This window comes from Oreochromis niloticus, linkage group LG5 (assembly GCF_001858045.2).
Source record: "Oreochromis niloticus isolate F11D_XX linkage group LG5, O_niloticus_UMD_NMBU, whole genome shotgun sequence".
In the NCBI taxonomy this organism is placed as follows: domain Eukaryota; kingdom Metazoa; phylum Chordata; class Actinopteri; order Cichliformes; family Cichlidae; genus Oreochromis; species Oreochromis niloticus.
This window is the reverse complement of record NC_031970.2, coordinates 15,695,275-15,718,809: the sequence shown is the minus strand read 5'-3', so window position 1 is coordinate 15,718,809 and position 23,535 is coordinate 15,695,275. Positions and strand designations below refer to the sequence as shown.

Sequence of the window (23,535 nt, the reverse complement as noted above, 5' to 3'; positions counted from 1 at the left end):
CAAAATGTAGTTAAAAGACGCTGAGCATAATAACAAAGACAGACAGATTTCGCAGCTGCTCTGTCCCCAAGTTCTACTGTGTGACTGACAGCCTTGAGTTTGAAATCCTCTTTGTAACCATGTCTCTTAACAGGTGCCATTTGTGGTCCTTACACACACAAAATACAGTAATATTACGTTGAAGCACAGTACGTATTACTCGGCGAGGCTCCTGACTCTGGTAGCCGTAATGCTCTGAGAATCCATCAAGCGGTGCTGCTTCGTAGCTTACCAAAGTCGTACTAAAACACTTTTTTGACAGATTGCTGAGCGCTGTATACCGCATAAAATCGGTTCGCGGTTAGTAAGCACAACCAGAATTCATACATAAGGCGCACTGTCGATTTTTGAGAAAATGAATAGCTTTAGGCATCAACGCGTTAGCGCGGTTAGCTCGTTAATGTGTTGACACCGTCCAACCCCACGCACGGGGCGATCCCCGGTAACTCGTTAACGGAGATTTGCTGCGTTAATGCAGTTATGGCGTTAACATCATTTTAACGAGATTAACGCTACCAGCACTAAAATAGTAATCTCCAAATGTTTTCTGTTTACCAACCAGCTCCTCTTTGATAGCTGCCGTGTCCATCTTGTCGTTGCCTGCTGGTGAAGCAATGGGGGAGGGGGAGTTGTGTTCAGTGAAGGAGAGAGGCGAGGCAGAGTAATGTTGCGTAGAGACAAAAGTGGACGAAAGAGAGGCAAACTTGCGGCTCCACAAGTATAATTATAATGTAACATAGACTATATCGATATAAACGATATTGTCACATCTTATATCTCGTATAAAATTATATCGATACATTTAAAAACTCGATATATCGCCCAGTCCTAGGTGGACTTTATAAATATAAATAAAGGAAGCATTCCAATCAGGTTTACGTTCCACCTCACTGACATGAATCATAGGAACAGTTTTCCCAGTTGGGTTGGGCAGTGTGTTTAAAATTTTCCACCAGACAATTGCTGATATATTGGTAAAAGTAAAAGCCTCCCGCCCACCTCACCCATTACTACCACCACCACCACCACATGAAGAGTTGGTCATAATAGTGAAGAGAGCCAATATATTTGTCCATTTTCCTAACCTTTTTTTACAGGTCAGTGTCTGTAGCCACTGACCAGTTTGTCAGTCGGATGGACTCGCAGGCAGATACTTGTCAGATTAAATCCGATTTAGGACTTAGTGGGGTGATCCCTCTAATACAGCTGTATTACTCACTAGTTATCCCACCAGTCATTCATTCATCCAGTGTGTTTGTATGCTGAGAACCCTAACACGTGCCACTAGACCAGATCAGACCAGACTTAGCATCCTGCAGGACATAGACATGACTCCACAAGCCAACTCTTCTTGTTTTCTTTCTTGTTTTTGGTCAACATCTGCTTGTTGTAGGTTTAAAAAAAAAAAAAAAAAAAAAGTGAATCATTCTATTTTTATTTATACTGAACAATAATGTAACTTTTCTTATGATGCAAGTGTCCCGTTTGTGTTGATTTGTATGCAGTAGCTCTAATCAGGATCAACTTTTCCCTCTGTGAGCTCTCTGTGCAGGATTTGGAATTGACAGGTAGAAAGAAAGAAGAGAAAACCTATGCACAAACTAAACTGTGAATGAACTATGAACAGACTTAGAAGATTCAAAGGCTCATTATTTACTCAGCGCATGTAGAAGCCTAAGTCCTAAGTATGGTATGAAAGAGAGAATATTGCCATGTGTTATATGCCTTTTGTGCTGTAAATGCTGCATAGTTAATTTTGTTTTGATGCAATTGTTGTTGCAACCATCAAAATCAACTGATCAACTGGTTGGGGTAGAGTGCGTAATTTGCTTAATCTCTTGATTAACAAGCGTGTTGGGTACACAACCTAAATGATTTACAGAAAGACAAAAAAGAGCTCGTATGTGACAACACGTTGTCATCTCAACACATAACATACCGACGCTATGTGACAAAACATCGGTATGTTATGCGGTCGGAGGCATGAGAGCTGTTTGGAGTGAATCTATACATGTAAATGTGTTTTACGTTCTTTCATGAATTATTTTGGAAAACACTATGTGATAGGGTTAGGGTGTGTTACCACCGCGAGCGGCATTCTATTGGATTCAACTGAGAATCCTAAGTGTCTCATAAGGACGCGGAAGGGTACCTTTCGCGTTACTGTGGGACGCCTCGAGCCGTGACAAATCGTCGGTATGTTATGTGTTGGGAATGAGAATGCTTTGTATATGAATCATGTTAAATACTTTTTACTTTAAACTTAAATTGTACAACTGCAGCATATACATCCTCAGTGATACAGATACAAACCATAGTGCCAGCACCATTTTCATAAAGCACAAGTCAGTGATGAGGAAGGTAGCCAATGCAGATTTTAACACAGTATCATTGGAAGTTAGATCATGATTAAAGGCAGCCAAAGAGCTGGTCAGTCACCCAGGCAGCTGGTGGAAGGCAGTGCTGACAGCAGAGCAGAGCTGTTGTCTGGTGTCAATAATCCACGGCATGGTAATAACCGCAGCATGAATGCCAACAAGGCACAAGAACGTTGCTATACAGAGTGGATTCAGATCTGTAGTACTCTTAATATCTGAGCGCGTGTGTGGAGGAATAGGACTCTTTTGGCAAGAACAGCAGCCTGGCAGCCTCAGCTTTGGCATCGTTCATGTGTTTAGTGATAGAGTGATGCTTCCAGATATTGCAGCAGGATACCACAATGGGGCTTTAGAAGTGCAGTTTCTGACTGTTATGAAACTAGGACAGATGTCTTATTTACATCCTTTTTAAAAACATATCTTTTCAATAACCCAAAACATCCAGCAGCTTTTAGGTGAAATGTTTTTTTTCCTGTTCCTTAATGTATACCATACCATACCATACCATTCAAGCTTTATTTATAAAGCACTGTAACATAAAACCAGGGTTCACAAAGTGCTGTACATATACAAATAGCATAAGCAAAGTAAAATAAAATAAGATAAAATAACTTAATAAATATAATAGAATAAAATAAAACATGTTAAAACAAACTGTATGAGCTGACATCCTGAATCAGCGACATATTTAAATGACCAATCAGATTTTCTTTATTGGCTTTAAGTGATGACTGAATTTGAACCTGGTTACAGTAAATGTGAATATTATTTTCCCTCACTGGGAGAAAAACATGGCAGATTGCCATTTAGCTGAAGTTTGTTAACTATTTTGGGTTACAATTTGTATGTTTTGGCCCTGCAGTTCAATTTGGATGTCTGGTAGAGACAAAACGTCAATAAAAATGGGTCAAAGAATTGGGTAACAGGTTCAGTAAGTTTGGTTTTATCTTTAACATCTCCTCCTTTGCCTGAGCTCTTTAAACAGCTGCTGGTAAAAAGCTGGGATAGTCTGTTGAGATGGATAAATTCCAAAATTTATCTTTAAGTGTTGGGGCTCTGATACCACCACTGTCAATGGGAACCGCAGATATTCTGATGTCCTGTCTGTCATTCCATCTCTTCTCTGTCTGAATTTTGATCCTGACCCTGACATGTTGCTGCAGATTTTAGTACATTTTAATTAGTATTTAAACATGTTAGGCTTGAGGCAGTCTTCATAACTTGTTTAGACACGATGCAAGCTGTTGGGAGCTTTTTATTTTTAGACTGTAGGGGTGTTAAAGCCCATTTACTATTTGTATGTGTGTTACATTATCCTATTCTGCACCAACTCTATTCATGTATTTTTGTGTGCTAAGTCAGTGAAGGTTATACCAGGAACCCAGTATATCAAGATCAACATACAAACTCCAGCAGAAAGGAACCAGCTTTGTAGGAAGGTTATTGTGGAAGAGCTGAAGGAGTAAACATCTTGGTCAGAATAAACTAAAGTTAACAGGTGAACCAGATGATTGGTCAGTGATGATGCAATCCATCTTCAGCTTTTTAGTACTTCCTCAAATAGGAATAATGATGCTGTTAACAGTTGATCCTCATGAGCTTGATAGAAGTCAAACCTGGTTTGGTTTATATGTTAGCAACTTTTAGGTAAGACTATTGTCAGGATTTTCTTCTGGCACAGAAAGTTACTCACCTGTTTATATTCTTTTGAGATTTGAATTTAGTGGAGTCGCTGTCTGATTATCAGGTATAAATACACACAGCCATAAGGTATCTGTTCTGCTAACTTAAGGTACTGAATTGGACCTGTCCACCATATTTGTGTCTTCAGAAACATTTTAAATCACATCGTCTGGCAAACAATATGGCTCTTTGTTTGATAATGGCCCTCCAAGAAGTTTATGTTCCAGTTTTGATGAGTTAAATTCTAGATTTTTTATTAGTGTGTTACTTAGCACCTGCACGGTTTATGGATGCAGTTTACTAACGACATTTTGTTAGCATCCGAATATGGTTGACTCTACTCTGCCACTACTGTATACTGACTGACTACTGACTCTTTTGATTTTGATGAATCAAAATGTTAAGTTAGAAAGAGTGTCACTGTGGCTGTGTGTATTTTTAATTTATTTGTTTTTCTTTTTTAAAGACACCCTGTACCCTTGTGTTTCTTTCCAGGCAGTCCTACAGTGGCCACTAGGGCTGGGTATTGTCACTGATTTCTACAACTTATTCAATTCTGAATCACAAGGTCCTTGATTGCACTTGATCCGATTCAATTCAATTCTGACTTTGTCAAAAAATATTATAATTATGATAATTTATCTTGGATATGTACTGTCAAAATAACCTTCTAAACCTTGTAATGTAAAAATATTTTATTCCAAATTATTTGATTATTTATCTGCATTTACATACTCAGTGTAAACTATCTAGGTATAATAACAAAAAGTGACACTTGTGAGACTTCATCAGAGATGCAAGCATCACAGCAGATGCCATAATGTCAAACTATGAAAAATAACAGAAACAATATGAATGAGATTTTCCCAGCCTGGTCTCTTGAACAGGAAAAATTAAGCTTTCTTGTCAGGAGTCATTTTTGGAAGGCAACAAAACCAAAAAGGCAAAAATGGGACGCCACTATAGGTCACTTGGTTGAGCTGGAGATCCATATCACAAAAGGCTGCAGGAATCCTGGGTTTGATTCCTACATGTTGTTCCTCTTTGCTCTTTTCTTAGTTTCCTGTCTGGTCTGTACTGTCCCAGTCCAATAGTCTAAAAACTGCCACAAAAAGAAACAAGTCAAATCCTCACACTTTAAGGAGAGGAAACTTGAAAGCCTCTGGCACTTTTTTTTTGTTTCATTATTGTCTTAAATTTATATTCAGTATGGAAAAATGTGTAACTTAATTAAGGAGGTAATCTCAACTGTTAAAGATGGTGAAGTCTATAGCAAAACACTTGTGCACTAAGATTCACCTTTGAAGGTAAGGCAGACACTGTTGCAGAAATGAGCACGCTGATAAAACGCTCTTTTTGTTTGCCAGCAGCAGCAGCAAACGGCCTCTTATGGAAATGGTGGCAGGAGTCCAGTCTCCAGTCAGCTGGGTCTCCTGCTTTCTCTCTTTCTCCATCTGCAGCCTTTCTGTGAAACATGCTCTGTAACCTGTGAATGTCGGGTTTGCATGTCAGCTCCATGCTGAGGGAGAAAACTTTGGGTACAAATCTCTCACTAAACACCAAAGAAGCGATGGCAGAACATGCTACCGCCATCTGTGTACTAAATGTGTATAAAACTTGAACGGCTGGCTTTGCTCATGTGGAAGTTGGCAAATATCATGTGAAAGTTACTTAAAATAGTTTTATAGTTTGAACAAGATATGTCCTGAGCAGATCCAAAGAACAACTATTGGCAGATCTAGGTTTGTGTTCAGGGTTTCTTATCGGCGAAAGATGAATTTAGTCTTCATAGTCCTCTGCTGAATTCCTGTTGAAGTCATTCTTGGGTGCGCTGCCATCACAAGTGAAACTGAGTTGATGGAGTTGGACTTGGAGATAAGAAATCTTGAACATTAGAGAGAGAAAATTTAACAGGGTTCAACAAAACCATTTTTTTAAGTTTAAAAAAGAAAGAAGTGTGGCACGTAAGTTGACTGCCCAGCTGCCAGCCTTTTTGGGCCATCGATGGCATTTCCACTGGTTGATTCTCAGGTGAAGCAAATTGGCTACTTGGCTAATTTTTGTTTTATTTTTTTCCATACAGTACTAACAAATGTATTAATAAAAAATCCTGTATCAGACTGTAGGAAAAGGCTACAATAAAAACTGTGCTGCAATAACCTTGAGAAGTTGTTATTATTATTATTATTATCATTATTATTATTATTATTGTTGTTATCATCATTATTATCAGGAGCTCCATAGTTCAGCCACTGTTTGTTTCAGGATTGGACTTAAAGTCTATTTAAAGTAGACTTACAAATGTGACTGATAACCAGTTATTCAGATGATGCCAATGAATGCTTGTCTGGTCTGCCATGAGTATAGCAAACCAGTATTACTGAGGTACACCTCAGTGTGGAGTTGCTGATGCTGCTGTAGTACACAAACACGGTGACATATCTTCTCTCCATTTGATTGCTTCACTTCAGTTTTAAGACTTGTATCCTGCCAGGTAATCTATAATTCATATCTTATCAATAATTTAAGATTATCAAACACTTTTTTCAACAAGGACTTTTTAAAAATATTTAAATATAATCAGGTGTTTCAGGTTACAGCTCACAATGTCAGATACACAGTGCTGTTTAAAAAGTGTTTAAGTAAATCTTGGCTCTGAGTCTATATCAAGAATATCAGAGTACTATGACTTCAGATCAGTGCCCAAAAAAATGTATCACTGTCAATGTGGAACATGTAGAGAACAAAGATGTGTGTGTTTAAAACAAATAAAAGGATGGTTACTTCATTTATTTATTTATTTAACTCTGTTATTGCCCTTTTCTCTCTCAGCCTTACAATCCTGCTGGACCTAATGCTTCTCAACAGTAACAGCTTTATCGCACCCGTCATGACTCATTTCCTTCAGTGTGGCGGATGCATTCATTAATAAAATATGGAGAAAATCTCATGCCTCATTGACAGTCCTGTGGTGTGACCAGTCCTTTGACATTCAGACCCACAAAGGGACCTCTTCTTGGTTTTAAAGTCAGTAATTAATAAGTGAAATTTTATGGCTCCTTCTCTGTCCAGCTTTCAACCTTCCACTTGACCTCTACTAGCTGTTACTCCAGATTAATTGATCATTAATAACACGATATTGACATTACAGTACATCGTTCCTATATTTTATCACCTGTTGGCATGTGTAATATTTCTAATCCAACTTTTACTTTTTACTTTCTAAATTACATGTAAATCCACTTGTATGCCACTTTATAGTGAAGTTTTCACTTATTTAATGTGGTGGTATAAGATATGAAAAGCACATGTAAGCACATCTGTTTGACCTATTTTATAAAGTGTTGTGGAATTTTTCCATTAAATAAAGCCTCCAGACAAGCGGTGAGCGGTAGCTAACATTCTTTAATCAAAACACAAAGAACAGAAAAACCAATGTTAAATCCAGTGGCACCAAGGCATTATACAATAAAATAATGTGATTAATACATAAATAAAAGAAATTCCTATACAAAAGGTAAAACAAAGTTTACCTGCACTGGTCTCTGATTATAATACATTTGTTATTCTTGATTATCATTTTTGTGTGTTTTTTTTTTTTTTTTTGTTGGTTTTTTTTGTAGCTTAGCATTTTTATTCTTGGACTCTAATAGAGTAGGTAGGTTTGGATGTTTCACAGTTCAGTCCTTATTTATCTTATACTGGGCATCGGTGTAGCCCCTTAAGTCATCCTATGTTGTGATTGGCTTTTTCTTGTAAAACAGAGGGTTTGAACAACGGGTAGGTGGGGCTTCTGTGCTCATAGACAGTTAGAGCCCAGACTACACACTCACATGCAGAGTATGCACTGCTTTGCCTTTCTCAAGCATATTTAATTTGCACAGTAGCACAGTTGTGTATGCACCTTAAAAACTCACACTTTAATCTAAATAATGCTGTTACAGATGTCTGAATTAAAGCACAGACCTCTCAATATCCTGAACCAGGACCAACAAGAAGTGGTCAGCCTATAGGAAACTGTTGAATGTAAACAAGAGTCATGCCCCTTTTCCCTCCATATGAAGGAAGGTGCAGCAAGCTTCTATCTGAGCCTGGTCTTGTAGTGCAAGCACTGCTGCACCACTATCACTCATCTCAAAGCTGCAGTCCTCCTCTGAACTTGGGCTAGCAGCATTAGGGTAGATGGGTGGGGGAAAAAAGCGACAGAGGGAGAGAGGCATTGCTGGCTGGTCAGCTACATGTAACCCATCAGTGCTTTCTGTGTTGAGCATCAGATTGACAGCTAACATCTAACCTTATAGCACAGCTCTTTAATATGTGATTTCATCACCTAATTCACTGTTGTTTTTTATCTTACTACCTGTTTAAAATATCTTCGTGCCAATATTTTTCAAAACAATGTTTGACACCTAAAGCGAAGGATCCCCATTGGCTCAGTGGACTCTTTGGCTGTGCAGTAATACCTCTGTTTGACAGCCATCAAACCAGCTATGTAAATTAAATTTCGGCTACTGGAACATAAAAAAAATTGTATGCAATTAATAAAATTACTAGTCAACTCTGATTTTAATAAAAGCTTAAAATTTTAACTTTTCACCTGGAACTTTTACTACCATCTTTGTTGATGTAGAGTTGCCCACTGATTGCTCTCATTGTGTCTCTGGCTTAGATAAATTTGAAGTAACTGATGGCTCACAGGGAATACTTGTACATACCTTGACTTCATTATTTGATACTTTGGCCATGTTTAATTTGAACATCCACCAATGGAACAGGATATATAACAGGAAATAACATAGCATAACAGGCCCACTTTAAATCCTGTATGAGTTTTTTTTTTTTTTTTTTTTTTTTTTGCATGTGGTACAGTGACCTTGCTTCTGTTTTATGACTGGCAGTGAAATTTCAAGAACTTGTTTATCAAGCCTCTGAGAGAGTGAAATGTGTCCTGACTGGCCCAAGACTCCTGGAGTGATGGATGTTTGTTGCTGCTTTTTGTAAAAGTACTTTGTCATATTTTGCTAATGAAGGAATAATCCGCTTTATCTGTTTGTATGGGAGCTGCAGTGCTAGTGATGAGACAAATATGTGCATGCTCTAGTTGATTTGGAAATTGAAGAATTTACACTGGAATTTCTCTTGAATGCTATTATTTGGTGTCTGGGTTTATATTTGCTATTTTTTCTTAAGGTATTGACTAGATTAGGTCATCTAATTATTTGTTAGTATACATGTTTTCATAGACCCTGGATCTTGTTTGCATTAAATCGAGATATTGGATGTCCTGCTCTAAGGTGGAATTATTTTTAGTTGTGCCAGGAGTCAGGGTGACTCCTGCGAGTGATTCTGGGAAGGTTTATCCATCAGGTGACTGCTGCTTTCTTTAAATCTGTCTGTAGTGTTGATACAAACTGGTGTCATGTGTTGACCTGCTGACTGGTTAAGTGGTTGTTGTGCCTGCAGGGCTAGCTGCCAGCTGATGGTTTGTACTGTTTTTGGAAGCTAAGAGCAAAGTAAAATCCGAACAGAGTAGCATGACGTTTGTTTAGCTGACACTACTAATGGATGAAAAGGGACATGGAGAGAGAACAGACATAGAAGGATAAAGGGATGCAGTGTTTGCCTGAGAAGTGCTCTGATGGTGGGTGGAGGTATTGCAGGAATGCTGGGGGTCCAGCTTCTGGTTTAAAAAGTGCTTCACTCATATGATGATGTGCAGATTGGGGGGAGAAACTGTTCTAGAGATCAATCTTTTTAAATGTTCATTATTACTTTTATTTTTCTCGTTTGTCTTGGTGATTGTGGACCATCACTGTCAAAATTGGTAAAAAACAAACAAACAAACAAGAAAACACAACACATGGCTGTTTTTCCAAGAAATCCCAACAAAGCAGGTGGACAAACCAATACAACACAAACATATATACCTGCATGTTATAAAACAAATATTATATTTGACAAACATTATTTCCACTTTCTACCTGAGTTTCTTGACCCTTTAGAAGAGATTGCAGAACTGTAGTTGAAAAGACAGTAGCTCATCCTGCTCTGTGGTATTTGAGTTTGCAGACTGATTAAACTGGGAAAGAATTCCTTCTCTCATACTGGTATGCATGGAAGAAATCTCAGCTCATATCCACAGTGCGTCACTCTGGAATCTCCTTTGTTGTGTCTTCATTTCAGAATGTTAAATCAGATAAAATGTCCAATCAACAAACTTAAATTCAGCCTTAAAACAGCCAGCTGGTCTGTTTTCTCCTCTGTGACCTGGTAATAAACTAATGGCTCATTCACTCACGCATTTGTTCTTAGTTAACAGTTAGCCACTTATTAGTCATTATGGAAAGTTTTCAGGACAGTGAAATGGATGATAGCCAGTGTGGCTGATGCCTCACAGACTGCTTTGATTACTTCTGGGTAGATGCATGACGTTATCAGAAATTTGATCCTAGTACTTCCTAAATTTGAATACCAAATTTAATCAAAGAAAGACTCAAAGTAGACACTACTTAGGAGTGTGCAAGTGAATACATAGTATTACAACATTCAGCCCAAGTAACCTCTTGTGTTATTTCAAGAAAAAGACTGAAGATACCACAGGAGTAAAAATGGTGCTGTGACAGTATAATGTGAAGCTGGAGCTGGTTGACACATAAATGGTGAATGATTCATTTTAAGATTGTTTAAAAAAATAAAAAACTTCAATAGATCAGCAACACTGTGCACATCTGAGCATCCTGGTTCGTGACCAGATGACCCCCACAGATGCATGGATGTAAAGTTGGGACAAAGGTTTACTAAGATTTATTTCAAAGATTTAGTGACATAATTCTTTTGCAGATTTAGATTTTTAACATAGTGGCATTAGTATAGTGGCTCTGTGGTGTAGTGTTTAACACATTTGCCTTGTACACAAAAGGTTCCTGGTTTGAGAACAAGACACAAACAACTGAGAGCGTTATCTTCTGAGGGGGCAAAGAGTGTAAAAAAATCAGTCTACGCAAGTGCAGATTGAAGTGCAACCCCTTGTGAATAGAGGAGGAGCCAAAAGCAGTTCTACGTTCCTCACTTTACCCACCACTTTCCACATATGGGATGGTGGCATTTTATATTGATATAAAACTTTTTTTGGCATATTTTTTTTCTTCATGAAACTCTTGCTGCGATTTTCGTTTTCTCCCTGCTGTGATGTTGTCTCTGTGACTTTGGCACAGTTTTACTCACCATGTCTGCTGCTTGTGTGCTCTGCTTTATTGTTACTTCCTGGTTGTGTGACGTGTCGTAATAATGTTGTGAAACAAGTCCACGTCTCAGGTGCTCTATGGGAAATCAGGCGTCACAGTCAGCAGACTGAACTCGCTGTCTGCAGCTCACAGGTGGATGATGTCATGGTTTCTCTGTGTATGTGAGTGTGCGTGAGAATGTAAGTCTGCGAGAGCCATATGTGACGCATAGTGTGTGTGTGTGTGTGTGTGTGTGTGTGTGTGTGTGGTGTTGCTGGGTGAAAAGCTCTATAGTTAGGTCCCTCCCTCCCCATCTCCAGGTTACCATGGGGACAGAAGGTAACTGTGTGTGTGTGTGTGTTAGTGTATAGCTATCATGAGCTGTGAATTGCTAGCTTTTCGTTGCACACTGCAGTGGGATAAACAGCGAAGTGAGCCAGTCAGCCTCAGCCTCTCTCTCGCTCCGTGGCTTGTTTTTTGCTGTTTCCTCCTTCAGTCCCTCCTTCCTCTCTCTCTGGTAGGACAGAGTGTTTCAAGTCATGACGGAGAGCTGAAAGCTGATGAATGAAACTCCTGGAACGACAGGCAAAAAGGCCCCGGGCATCCAGATCAGATCGTTATCTGTGTGTGTGTGTGTGTGTGTGTGTGTGTGTGTGTGTGTGTAATTTTTGCTGTGTCTGTGTTACCTTTATCTGTGTGTGCTGGTTTGTGTTTCAATTTTAGCTGTTAATATCTGTGTTTGCTCTAATTTGTGTTTTGTTTTGATGGTTGTTTCCTGTCTGATATTAATCAAGATATTCTGCATGGGTTTCCTGAATCATATGAACGAATGATTTTGGCTTCTTGTTTATGGTTTACCTTCATGGGTGTTCTCTGTGTATATAGACTGTATATAAAAGATGGATAAGAATTTATTCAAAACATCGACCTCTGCTGGTCACAAACCCTCGCTTGTGACATCTGATTGTGAAATGCTAAAATGGTGATGATGAAAACAGTCATCTCAAAGCTTTGAAACAGGACTGTGGGAATCACTGGGTGATTTCAGGGTAGCTATGTCTGTCTGTCTGTGGGCCTGGTGGCTGTCAACCTGCAAGATTTATAAGGCTTGTGGTCTAAAGTATGAAATTTTTGTAATGGTCAGCAGAGGATGACATCTCTGATTTGTGAAAGACATGAGATATGAGCCTCCAAATGTGTACTTTTTTTGCCCTTCAGGAGCAAAAAATCTGTAATCAATGTGCATGGATGCAAATCGGTTGATATTAGAGATGGCACGATACCACTTTTTTATGTCTGATACTGATATCATGAATTTGGATATCTGCCGATACCGATATGAATCCGATATAGTGTATTTTTTTTAATCAATAAAACTGTTTTTTAATATTTTGCTGCATTTTGTATAAGTTCATACTCGAGTTTTAAAAAGCAAAACACCAAAGCTATTCTGTTATACCTGTATGCTAAAAATACACTGCACCCAAAATATTTCATAGTTCAGCAATACTGATCAATCTAATAAACTTAAGCCTACACCATCCTCCCTATTCTGGTATTTTAAAGAGTACTTAGTTAGGTTGCTTAATATTTCTGCTAATAGGGTTGTCAACTCCCAGCAAAAAAAAAAAAGAAAAAAAAAAAGGGAACCACCCTCCGCCTTGTGATGCTTAATCGACGTAATCAACTTTAATTTAATGCACGTGTAAAATAAAAAAATAATTAAAAAAATGCACAGAAATCAATTATTTTTCTACAATAATTAAATAGATTCAACATCTTTCTTCAACAGAATTGCAGACTGCACAGATGGTACCTTCCCAAAGGAAAAAGTACTATAGCTTACTAGGGTATATATTAGACTTAATAGTTACTATATTCAGTAATGGACTTCTATACATTTTACATCAAATTAAAACTTTGGGTGTAAGATCCAGATAATTATTTATTAAAAGCTAGACATTTTAAATGAGAATAAGAAAGAAAAGTATTTCTTTGTGCTCCCTTTTCCCTGTTAATGCCCTACCTGGCCCCCTGGCCAAACTTTGCTAGACCCGTTCCTGCACAGTTACCAGCCGTCAGCTACGTAGAAAAGGATCCTGGTGTAGAAAGTAATATTAAATAAATTCTAAAAACAGTTTATCAAGCTTAAACGTGCTGCTGTTGTTCAGCCGCTGGTTTCCTCTTTCTGTTGGAAAGTGGGCCAAAAACAAAAAAGAGAGATGGGACTCCGACAGAAAAGCCGATCAGCTGATCGTTGATCAGTTTCATGATTGAAGTAGCAGCAGGAGAGGGAGGGGGAGAGAATAAGAGGCAGTCATAAGCTTAACGTGGGAATGCTTTACAAACATTCAGAGATGAACTTACACACTTGTTTTACTTCTCTCTGGCATAACTTTCTCAGATGAAATTCCGGTTTGGTAGCAAGGCTCCAAATGCTCAACCAGGTCTCGCAGGCCACAGCCGCTCTATCACGTGACGCATACTCCTCCGACGTGCTAAGGTTATGAGCTGAGTTACGCTATGTCGCAAGTTTTGTGAGGTGCTTTTGTGATATTTAATGGATCGGATTACATTTTTTATTTCTCGCCGATATCCGATCCAGTAATTTAGGTCAGTATTGGACCGATACGTAATATCGAATCAGTCCATCTCTAGTTGATATGACATCTGGTCTGATGAAAATTGTGTCCTGACTATTTCACAAAGTACCGTGAGACTTACTAAACACAACATGCTGTGGTTCCCATTACCCTCTACTTTGTGATTGACATACGAGAATCCAGTGTCCCTCACTCTTCACCTCTGGTTTAAAACACAAAGATGTTGATGGCAAATAATGCTCATCGTGAGGTTTTACAGTGGGAATTTACAAACCAAGACGAGTTCCTCTTACTCCCCTAAAAAATTAAACCTTGTGCTTATGCCTCACCAGGGTCATCTCTGGCTAGCTGCTGTGCTTGTGTCATATTTTTTGGACTATAAGGCGCACTTAAAGTCCTTTTAATTTTCTCAAAAATTGACAGTGCGCCTTATGTATGAATTCTGGTTGTGGTTACTGACCTCGAACCAATTTTATGTGGTACACGGCGCTCGCTAGTTTCCACCTAAACATGATTTACCATGTTCTGACTGAGAGATTTCTGAAAAAATTAAAACGTACAGCTCTGCTGTCACTTCCAACATAAATGAAGGAGGAGTGTCTTTTGTAGGGTTACTGAAGGTGGACTAGCTGGTATGTAATGATGTGCTACGTGATCGCTCGTGACATAGCTATTTTAGCATAACATAAACACAGTGAAGCTGGAGGATGAACGCTAACTTTTTTCCACTCGATAAAAGTTAACGCGAAGGTTCCCAATGGTAAGGGACAAATGCAATCGCATGGCAGGATGCTGTAAACGGACCAAACTTCAGTCAGGAGAACAACTTAGATAATCCATCCACAATATGAGGTTAGTCATTAATATACTGCAACAACATGGGAATAGAGCAGCTGCGAGAGAATTCAACATTAATGAATCAATGGTACGGAAGTGGAGGAAGCAAGAAGAATGGGTTGAGTAAAGTTTGACTTAGCTGACTGTTTTGTTTCGCTTAATGCGCCTTATAATCCCATGCGCCTTATAGTCTGAAAAATACGGTAATACAACAGTGTAAAATCTGTGTATTACAAGGCGGTAGACTGCAGCCATCGATGGTGACAGGTGGCTCTGTAACCTATCAGTGAGGCTATGTTGTGCTTGGGTGACATGAATAATTAGGTAAACAAAGCAGAATTATTTTTTGGGTGCCGTCTGACCCCACGTTGCTCCAGGGGAGTTCATGTCAAGAGTTTCAGTTTTATGTTCTGGTGAAATTCATTGGACGTAGGTCAGTTCATTTTGTGTGTGTTTTGTTTCTTTTTGTTTTTCAGATACACCTAGTACATCAAGTATTTAGCTTTGTATTGTACATGTTTTTCAGTTTGAGGCCTGGTCATTTGTAGTGCATTTTTATTTTATATTGGTTGTTTTTGTTGGTGAATAGCAAACAGTGTCCAGGTTCCAGAGGGTGTAGTTGGTAACATGTTAAATCCTACCACTGGTGAAAACAAGGAAATAGTTTATGCAGACATTTCTTTTCCCAAAATATACTATTTAATTGGCTTTGATTACTGATAAATACTTGATATTCGTTTGACAATACGAAAATCATACCACCAAAGGTTGTGAAATATAATTTCTGCCATTATGAGCCGCTGCTTCATATTTCCTGTCATAATTTATTTCTCTCTTTTAATCTGGGGATCTATTTTAACTCGACTCTTCTTCAATTTAGAGTTTTCTGTTCATGTTTGTTTATAAGTGTCAGTTTTCTTCACATGGTTGTGACCTGTTGTTTTGCATGTTTCAGTTCTACCTGCAGGACACTAAAAGCAGCAATGGGACATTCATCAACAGCCAGAGGTTGAGTCGTGGCTCGGAGGAGAGTCCGCCCTGTGAGGTCCTCTCCGGCGACATCATCCAGTTTGGCGTCGACGTCACTGAGAACACACGCAAAGGTACAAAGATCACATCTGGAATATGATGACATACAGTGATGTATTAAGGGGCAAAGCACATATATTTTATGCTTCTCAGTCAGCATACATAATGCACAGAGGATTTTTCCTTACTCTTATAGTTAATAATGCACACATGTCAAGTAATCACACTTGACTAACCTTCAAGGATGGCTCTGGGCTCATTTAGCTTTGGTCCTATGACCTAATGCATACATAGACACTAGAGAGCGCATATTAAGGTCAGATTTTCAGCTCTACTTAAGCCATTTTCACACTGGAGTTCCAACAGGCATTAAACTGGCACACGAGACTTCTGTCAGAGGTTATGAAAAAAAGACTGATCTGTGCCTTTTTACAGATTTTAGAAGATTATATCAAGTTAGATTATATAATAAAAAAATATACAGTTTGTTTTACCAGAGGAGACTCATAACTACTTTAATTCATCAGCAGTATGAAAATAAGTCACTAGGGTCTAGAAACACGTTTTTGTTTTCACATCCTGGATTTGCGCCAGTGTATGACAAGTCAGATAGCTTTAGAGAAGTGTGTTCTCGGAACTGTTGTTATGCATTAAAAAAAATAAGCAAAACAACAAAAAGCTGTGTCTAAACAAATTTAGACACAGCTTTGTCTCTGTATACTGGAAATACGATATGTATTTATTCTATTAGCACTACCCCTTCACAACAATAGTTGTCTTAAGTTGCTTTGTACTATAAGAACACCATCAATTATGAGAAAGAGAACACCAACAATCAAATGATCCCCTACAAGAGCGAGGAGGAAGAAATGTCTTTTAACAGGAAAAGACCTCGAACAGAACCAGACTCAGGGAGGGGCAGGATCTTCCATGGCCAGTTGTGGGGTGAGAGGAGGGAGAAGAGAAAACAGACGAGAATAGAGATGATAGTGGATAGTGGCATGTTACCGTACAGTTAGTGAAAAGACGGGAGTAAAGAAGAAATGCTCAGTGCATCATGGGAAGTCCCTCAGCCACCTGAGCCTGTCGCATAACTTAGGCATGGTTCAGGACGACCTGATCCAACTAACCCTAACCAGAAAGAAAGGTTAAACACAAGCCCTTTAAAGCAGAGATGGTGTCTGTCTCCTGATTGACAGCTTGCAGCGAGTTCCACAGGAGATCCTGACAGCTGAAGGCTCTGCCTCCCATTTGACTTTTAGGAACTCTAGGAACCGTAGATAAACCTGCAGTCTGAGAGACAAGTGATCTATCGATATACTATGATACTATAAGGTCTTTAAAGCATGATGGGGCCTGATTATTGAGGAATTTCTATGTGAGGCAGAAGAATTTAAATTCAGTTCTTGACTTAACAGTGAGCCAGTAAAGAGAAGCTAATATGGGAGAAATATGATCTCTCCTTCTAGTCCCGGTTAGTACTCTCACTGCAGCATTTTGGATCAGCTAAAGGCTTTTCAGGGAGCTTTAGAACAGCCTTATAATAATGTTTTCCCTATTATCAAAAATAAGTAAAATCCCAGTCCCTCCATGTGACTCCCTCCTTTCTGTCCATCTGTGTGCCTCTGCGCACAGTCAGCTCACATGCTGATCCAGGCACTACAGCACGTGTGCTTTTATTTAGCTCAAAACAAACCACTTCTTTGTTGTGACACACAGGACACAAGCTTGACCTGGTAGCAGTTAGACTGATGTAACCCAGGTGAATGTGTAGGAGAGCTTGCATGACTGTCTATTTACGTGCTCAAATTTCTTTGAATAGCACTTTGAACCAGGATCCTTGTGTGCAAATATATGTAAAAATGTAAAGTGGAAAACAGCAGTTTGGGCAGAATAGAAAGAAGCAACATACGCTCAAATATTCAGGCACTGACTCTCCATGTGTTTGACAATCTGTGGAATAACCTTCAACAGGGCTGAAGGTAGTGGTAATACAACAGCGCTGCAACTACTGGTGAAAAAATTGCCGGTGATTACTCTGAACTAGAGCTGGGCGATAGAACGATAACGATATGTATTGCGAAATAACTTTTTCTCGATAGAAAAATTAAACTATTGCGATAGGCCTCATCTCCCTTGTCCTCTTAAAACCCCCCAAAAAAGAACAGCCAATCCAAATTAAGTAGCGCAGAGCCGAACCAATCACAGCCGCAGCGTCACGTCACGTACAGCACAAGTGCCAAGGCGCACATGTGTATTTGTTTTTGCAGCCAGGCTGCCCGGGTAATGAAGGAAATGAGTTTGCCGACTAGAGAAAAATCAACCGAGAGCGTGAGCGAAGGTTACCGAAGAAAAAAACAGATGATGGTTCCAATGCCGGAGAGGTGGTCGAACGGAAGGGCCATAGAAGTTCCGTAGTGTGAAGGTATTTCGGCTATTTCAAGTCTGACAAAAAACAGAGTAGCGCGCACTGTAAATTGTGCCGAAAGCAAGTCTGGAAATACAATGAACCAGTGCATGCTCAATCTCTGACTGAAAGCGCTAATTCGTCATTCGGCTTTTGTCAGACTAAAGTAACTGTTAAAACTGTTTGAAAAGCTAAGCTATACAACAAGAGAGATTGAGAATTTCCTTTTAGTTCTCAGTTTATTTGATATTGACAAAAGTTAGTCAATTTTGTCTGTTCTTCTGTAAAACAAACTAAGATTTATTTTTAGAATTAATATTTTGTTTCTAAGTGAAATTGACAATTTAGTAGTCTGTTTTGTTTGTTCTATTTTGAAACTTAAACGCTTTAGCGGCTGCCTTTTGTGTAGTTTGCAATATTTGCCTTTATTTATCATGTTCCTTAAGTACATCTACCCTGTTGAACTTATTATGGGAAATAAATATTTAAATCAAAACTAGCTGCAGATTATTTCACATTTTACTCATGAGCAACGGCACATTTAAATCTTACAAATATAGTTATTTGGCTTATATCGTGATATATATTGTTATCGCCTGAACTGAAAAAAACATATCGTGATATGAAAAAATCTTATATCGCCCAGCTCTACTCTGAACCATACCTAATTATAACAGTTGCGGGGGAATTGTACACCCCCACATCAGAAAACCTTCAATAACATGAAATTTGATACCTCATAGGATTTGTTAATATGGGCCAGAAAGGCAGAAATCATTTTCTTAAAAATTATGAACTTCTGCAGTTTTGACACATAGTCAGCCCGGGCCGCATATTTGACGTGGATTCTCTAGAGTCTATATTCGCTGATGATCCAGGACTTTGTATATGTAAACATTCTGCTCGGTTTTATTTAGTTTTCTTCATATGAACAATATTGAAGTGTCTTTTCTCTTTTTGTCTGCAGTCACCCATGGCTGCATCGTGTCAACAATCAAACTCTTCCTACCTGATGGGATGGAGGCGCGCCGACGAAGCGAGTAAGCACCACTCACATTGATCCATGAAGATTTGTTTATCTAGTAATAACAGACTATATTTTTAACAAAGCTTTCTACAGTTTCTACACTACACATTTTTCTGAAAAATTGGGATTTATTACTGCTCATTAAAGCAACAGTATACTGATACAGATTTAACCAGATATTGTTGTCGATTTAATGGTTGTCTGGTTAGGGTTGTGTAGTGATGTGATTATTATCAGTCTAGTTGATGATGAGGGCAGTTAATGAGCTGAGGATAAGGGTCTGCGAGTGTGTGTTAATAATTCTGGCCTGTGTAATAACCTTTTGAATCAACTGTTCTTTCGAGTGTTAGGGTTCCCCCCCCCCTAGTTTCTTTATATTGATTCATGCTGAGTGTTTACATGTCTCTTTGCCTTTCTTTGTGTGTGTTTCTGTTAAATGGGCTGTAGCTGACCAGCTGCCGACCCAGCATGGAACTTCCTACTGTACTCAGAGTCCCACTTGCGTGTCTGTGTGTTTGTAATTGGCTGGACGTGTGCATTAGTGTTACTGGGGCTCAGTGCTGTGTTGGGCAGTGCCATATGCTGCCATGCTGCTCAGCTTCCAGTCTGGTAAACCCATCAGCCACGCTGACCGGAGTCCTGGGTCTGGTTTGTTCATGCTGTCTGTGCTAGAAAACAAAAAGCTGATTTCCAAAACCAAAGGACACCAAGAATTAGTTGTTAACAGTATGAAAAAACTAACATATAATTCAAACAAGCCCAATCTAATGATCGACTATTATTCGTAAAAATGTGTGTTTTTGAGATCTATTTGTAACTGTTAATTACATTCTTCAGGAATCAAACTGTATTTTACATGTTGCTAAAATGTGCGGCACTTTCACGTTGTCACACATGCAGGACTTTAAGATTAGTTTGCCAAGTCTAGCTAATGTTAGCAGTGCTAGCACTTCCTTCCACACACAGGACCGGAAAACACTGCTGTGGTCGAGTGGTTTTATTTCAGTTTGCTCTGACATGTTGCCTGTTTAAAATTTCTTGTCACTGAAAGAGAGGATCTCCTACCTTGTGCCATGTGGCTGCATAACATCTCACCTCTGGTAGTTAACTGGTTTTCTACTTAAACAAAATATTAATTTTTATTATACTAAGTAACCAAGTAGCATTACTACTGACAACTACTGAAATCAACAATGTTTAAATCTCTAGATGACAGGCCACACACTTCTCTAATGAATAAAGCTGAGGTCTTGGGATGAGTTTAGAGCTTACTTTGACTGTTTATCCAAATTTGGACATTGTGTGATATATTTTTTGCAACCTGGAAAGACGGCTTTTCATTTACAACTGCTTTTTGTCACAAACAAAGTGAAGATTCTGATGCACAACTAGGAAGTGAAATCAATAAGACTTGGAATATAAAAATAACCTGGATGAAATAATCTATTAAGACATTTGTAAGACATCAGATATTAGTTGCCAGGAATCTGATCTGAAATTATGAATAGGTTTGCTTGTTGAACAAGTGATCATCAGTCACTTTCTGGTTTCTAGTATGTCTTTGCACAGGAACAAAATCATTTCAGTCTCTGTAATGTTTTCCCTTGTCTCTCTGTCACTGCAGATGTGTGGTATTTTAGTAGTGAGTTGTGATGAATTGTGCTGGTTTATTTTCAAATGTGCAGGTTTGGATTGTAGTTCAGCACAGGTTTAAGAAGTCCGTCAATTAACACCAACGGTAGTATTTTATCCACATGGTCAATAATCCATGAAAGTGAATGGTGCTTACCTGAGATCTAAATAAGCGTAGACCTCCAACATGTTCTGTGGGGAAATGACTGCAGTCTCTAGTTTGACCTTTGACCTTCAGCGTCTGTTATTATATCCACATGGGAATATTACGGGAACAATTACGGCATCATAGACTTACAGAGCAATGATGCTACCTTCTGTCTCAGGACCACATTTGACATTTTTTGCCCCCAACAGGTCAAATTTCACCTTTTTTAACATTTGCTTTAATCAAACAGCTCTTCTTATTTAACTAACAGTTGGACTCTGTCTCTAGAGTGCTGCTGAAGGGGAGGGATGTGAAGCTAAGTCAGAAGATTTATTAATAGCTGAAGAATGTCTCAGCTCCCTGGTATTAGAATTAGCTTTCTGGAGATCTGCCATATACAGCTTTATAAAGATGGTTACTGTGTTTGCAATTTTACATTAAACCAAGGCTGGGTCTTTGAAAACTTTTGATAGTGACAAATGTCCACAAGAAAGAAATTAATTAAATGGAAAGAAGGCAAATTACACTTTTTACATAGCAGCACTTTTAGAACTAAATTTCAATAAAAAAAAAAAAAGACCACAGAAAATGCATGGAAGACGAAAACGACAGTTTCATAACAATAACTATGCTTCAATTTTATTTTATGAACATCTTTATCTATATAATGAACTCCACTCTCCTTATCACCCTTTAAAGATACTCCCCAAACTGAACCCTTTTCAGATTTACATCTTTATTTAATATCCCTTTTCTCCACATTGATACTGCATTTCTAATTTCAAACAACTGCTAAATACACATTAATAAAAATTATTTAGTAATGTGAAAACTTAGTTTACAGAATCTGTTCTAGACTTTTCCCACAGTGATGTAAATTAGTGTTGTTGACAAAGTAATTTTGATAACTGGAAATGTCATTATTATATAATATAAAAAGTGTGAGGCCCAGGACTGGACTTTGTGCAGTATTTTTCAGCAGTATCCATTTCCAACTAATTAGCTGTTATCTCTTACTCTAAATATTTTCTCTATACTATTAAATACTTTTTATAGATCAATGAAAATGTATTGACTGAGTTTTAATGCTGTTTGATGCTCAGAAGTCTCCATAAAGTCCTCTGAACAGCACAGCTCCCTGGAGCCTCTTCCATTATAGTTCATGTAAAATAGGAGGTGACAACGTGGGAGTGTTTCCTTATTATTCGGTCTTCCATCTAATCTAAAACACCTGTTGTGACCTCACTGGATGACTTGTGGCCAGAAATGTTTGTAATTGAGGATCAGCAGTTTTCTGCCTTTGTGAAGTCATTTTTTTCCACAATATTGTTTATGTGGTGAGACACAGAAAAACACATACAGATCCAAAGAATAAATTCGAGCAAGTTGTGTCTTAGTGTTCCTGCATTGCTCTATTGAACTACTTCTTTAAACTAATGAAAGTTAATTTTATAAGGTAAAAATTGAGCTATGAATTATTAAAGTCTGGCCTGTACATGCGTCTCGTGTCATTGTTTTGATCACAACAATAGTACTTCTTTGTCTCCCCTATCAGTCTGTTACTGCTGCCCGTATTTCCGTAAAACACTCACGCATACTTGTGGTCATGTGGTTAATGGGGGTGTTTCATTTTCAGATTCACTGCTCTTCCAGCCAGGTGAGCAGGACAATAAAATGTCAGCTCAAAAATAGGTTGGGATTAAAGATGATGAATCAGTTGCCAAGTGATTTATCCAGGCTACCTTTGACCTCCCACAAGATGATAAAGGTAGTGTAGAGTCATAGTTGCAGCAGAGAGGAGTGTTTCCTCACAGTGAGTGCCAGGAGGGGTGGAGCTATAGTACCTTGCACAAGTTAAAGGAAGAAACTCAGCTGTTTGTTCAGAGGAGGGGAGGAGCGGAGAGACGAAGAAAGCAAGTTAGTCTTAGACTTCATGCGCTCCGTGGAAAAGTAGAGAAGAATCAGCTGCTTCCTCTGAAACCAGAAGAGAAATTAAGTAAAAGTTAGAAGCTGTGGAGGGGGGGAGGCATTTCTCAGACTAGTCAGGGTGAGGTAGAAGCTGAAAGGTGAACTTTGGCCTGTGACAAATCACTACCTGACGTACGAGGAGAATACCTCACAGGTAAGATCTTTGAGGTCCAGAATTTCAGGCAGGTTTCTAGGCAACTCTGATCGGACTGTTTTCATGCTTTTGATATTTACAGAGCTTTAAAGTCAAATAGTACCATGACCTAAAGTTTGTGTCTAAACAACAGTGTGTCGCTGCAGCTGCTGATTGTATCTGTTCAGTGTTTCTCAGTGAATTTCTGTATTTGTGGTGGTGACAGGGGAAGTGGCTCTCTGTGTGACCGGTCGACCAACCTGTGCTTTCTTTTATAAATTAAGGAATAATAGTTTATATTGTTTATGACAGTTATTAATTAGATGCGTCTCTGATTTCTCAGCTCATAAACAGAGTTCAGATCCACAATATTGGTCTGTGGGTAGCATTGTTTTGTGTTGTTTTGTTAATGACCTCAGCGTAGCACC

The 23,535-nt window shown here is 38.6% G+C and overlaps 1 protein-coding gene across 8 annotated transcripts in view; it reads left to right on the top strand.

Annotated features, from left to right (window-relative positions):
- slmapa (sarcolemma associated protein a) overlaps positions 1-23,535 on the top strand; it is a 77,205-nt gene that overhangs the window by 8,962 nt on the left and 44,708 nt on the right. For 7 of the 8 annotated variants that reach the window (XM_019359183.2, XM_019359179.2, XM_019359181.2 and 4 more), the window contains exons 2-3: positions 15,719-15,866; positions 19,167-19,239. In XM_019359183.2, the coding sequence (XP_019214728.1) occupies positions 15,719-15,866; positions 19,167-19,239 (221 nt within the window). Of the gene's footprint in view, positions 1-15,718; positions 15,867-19,166; positions 19,240-22,884; positions 23,129-23,535 lie in introns of those variants that run through there. The other variant, XM_019359184.2, reaches the window with a different exon arrangement.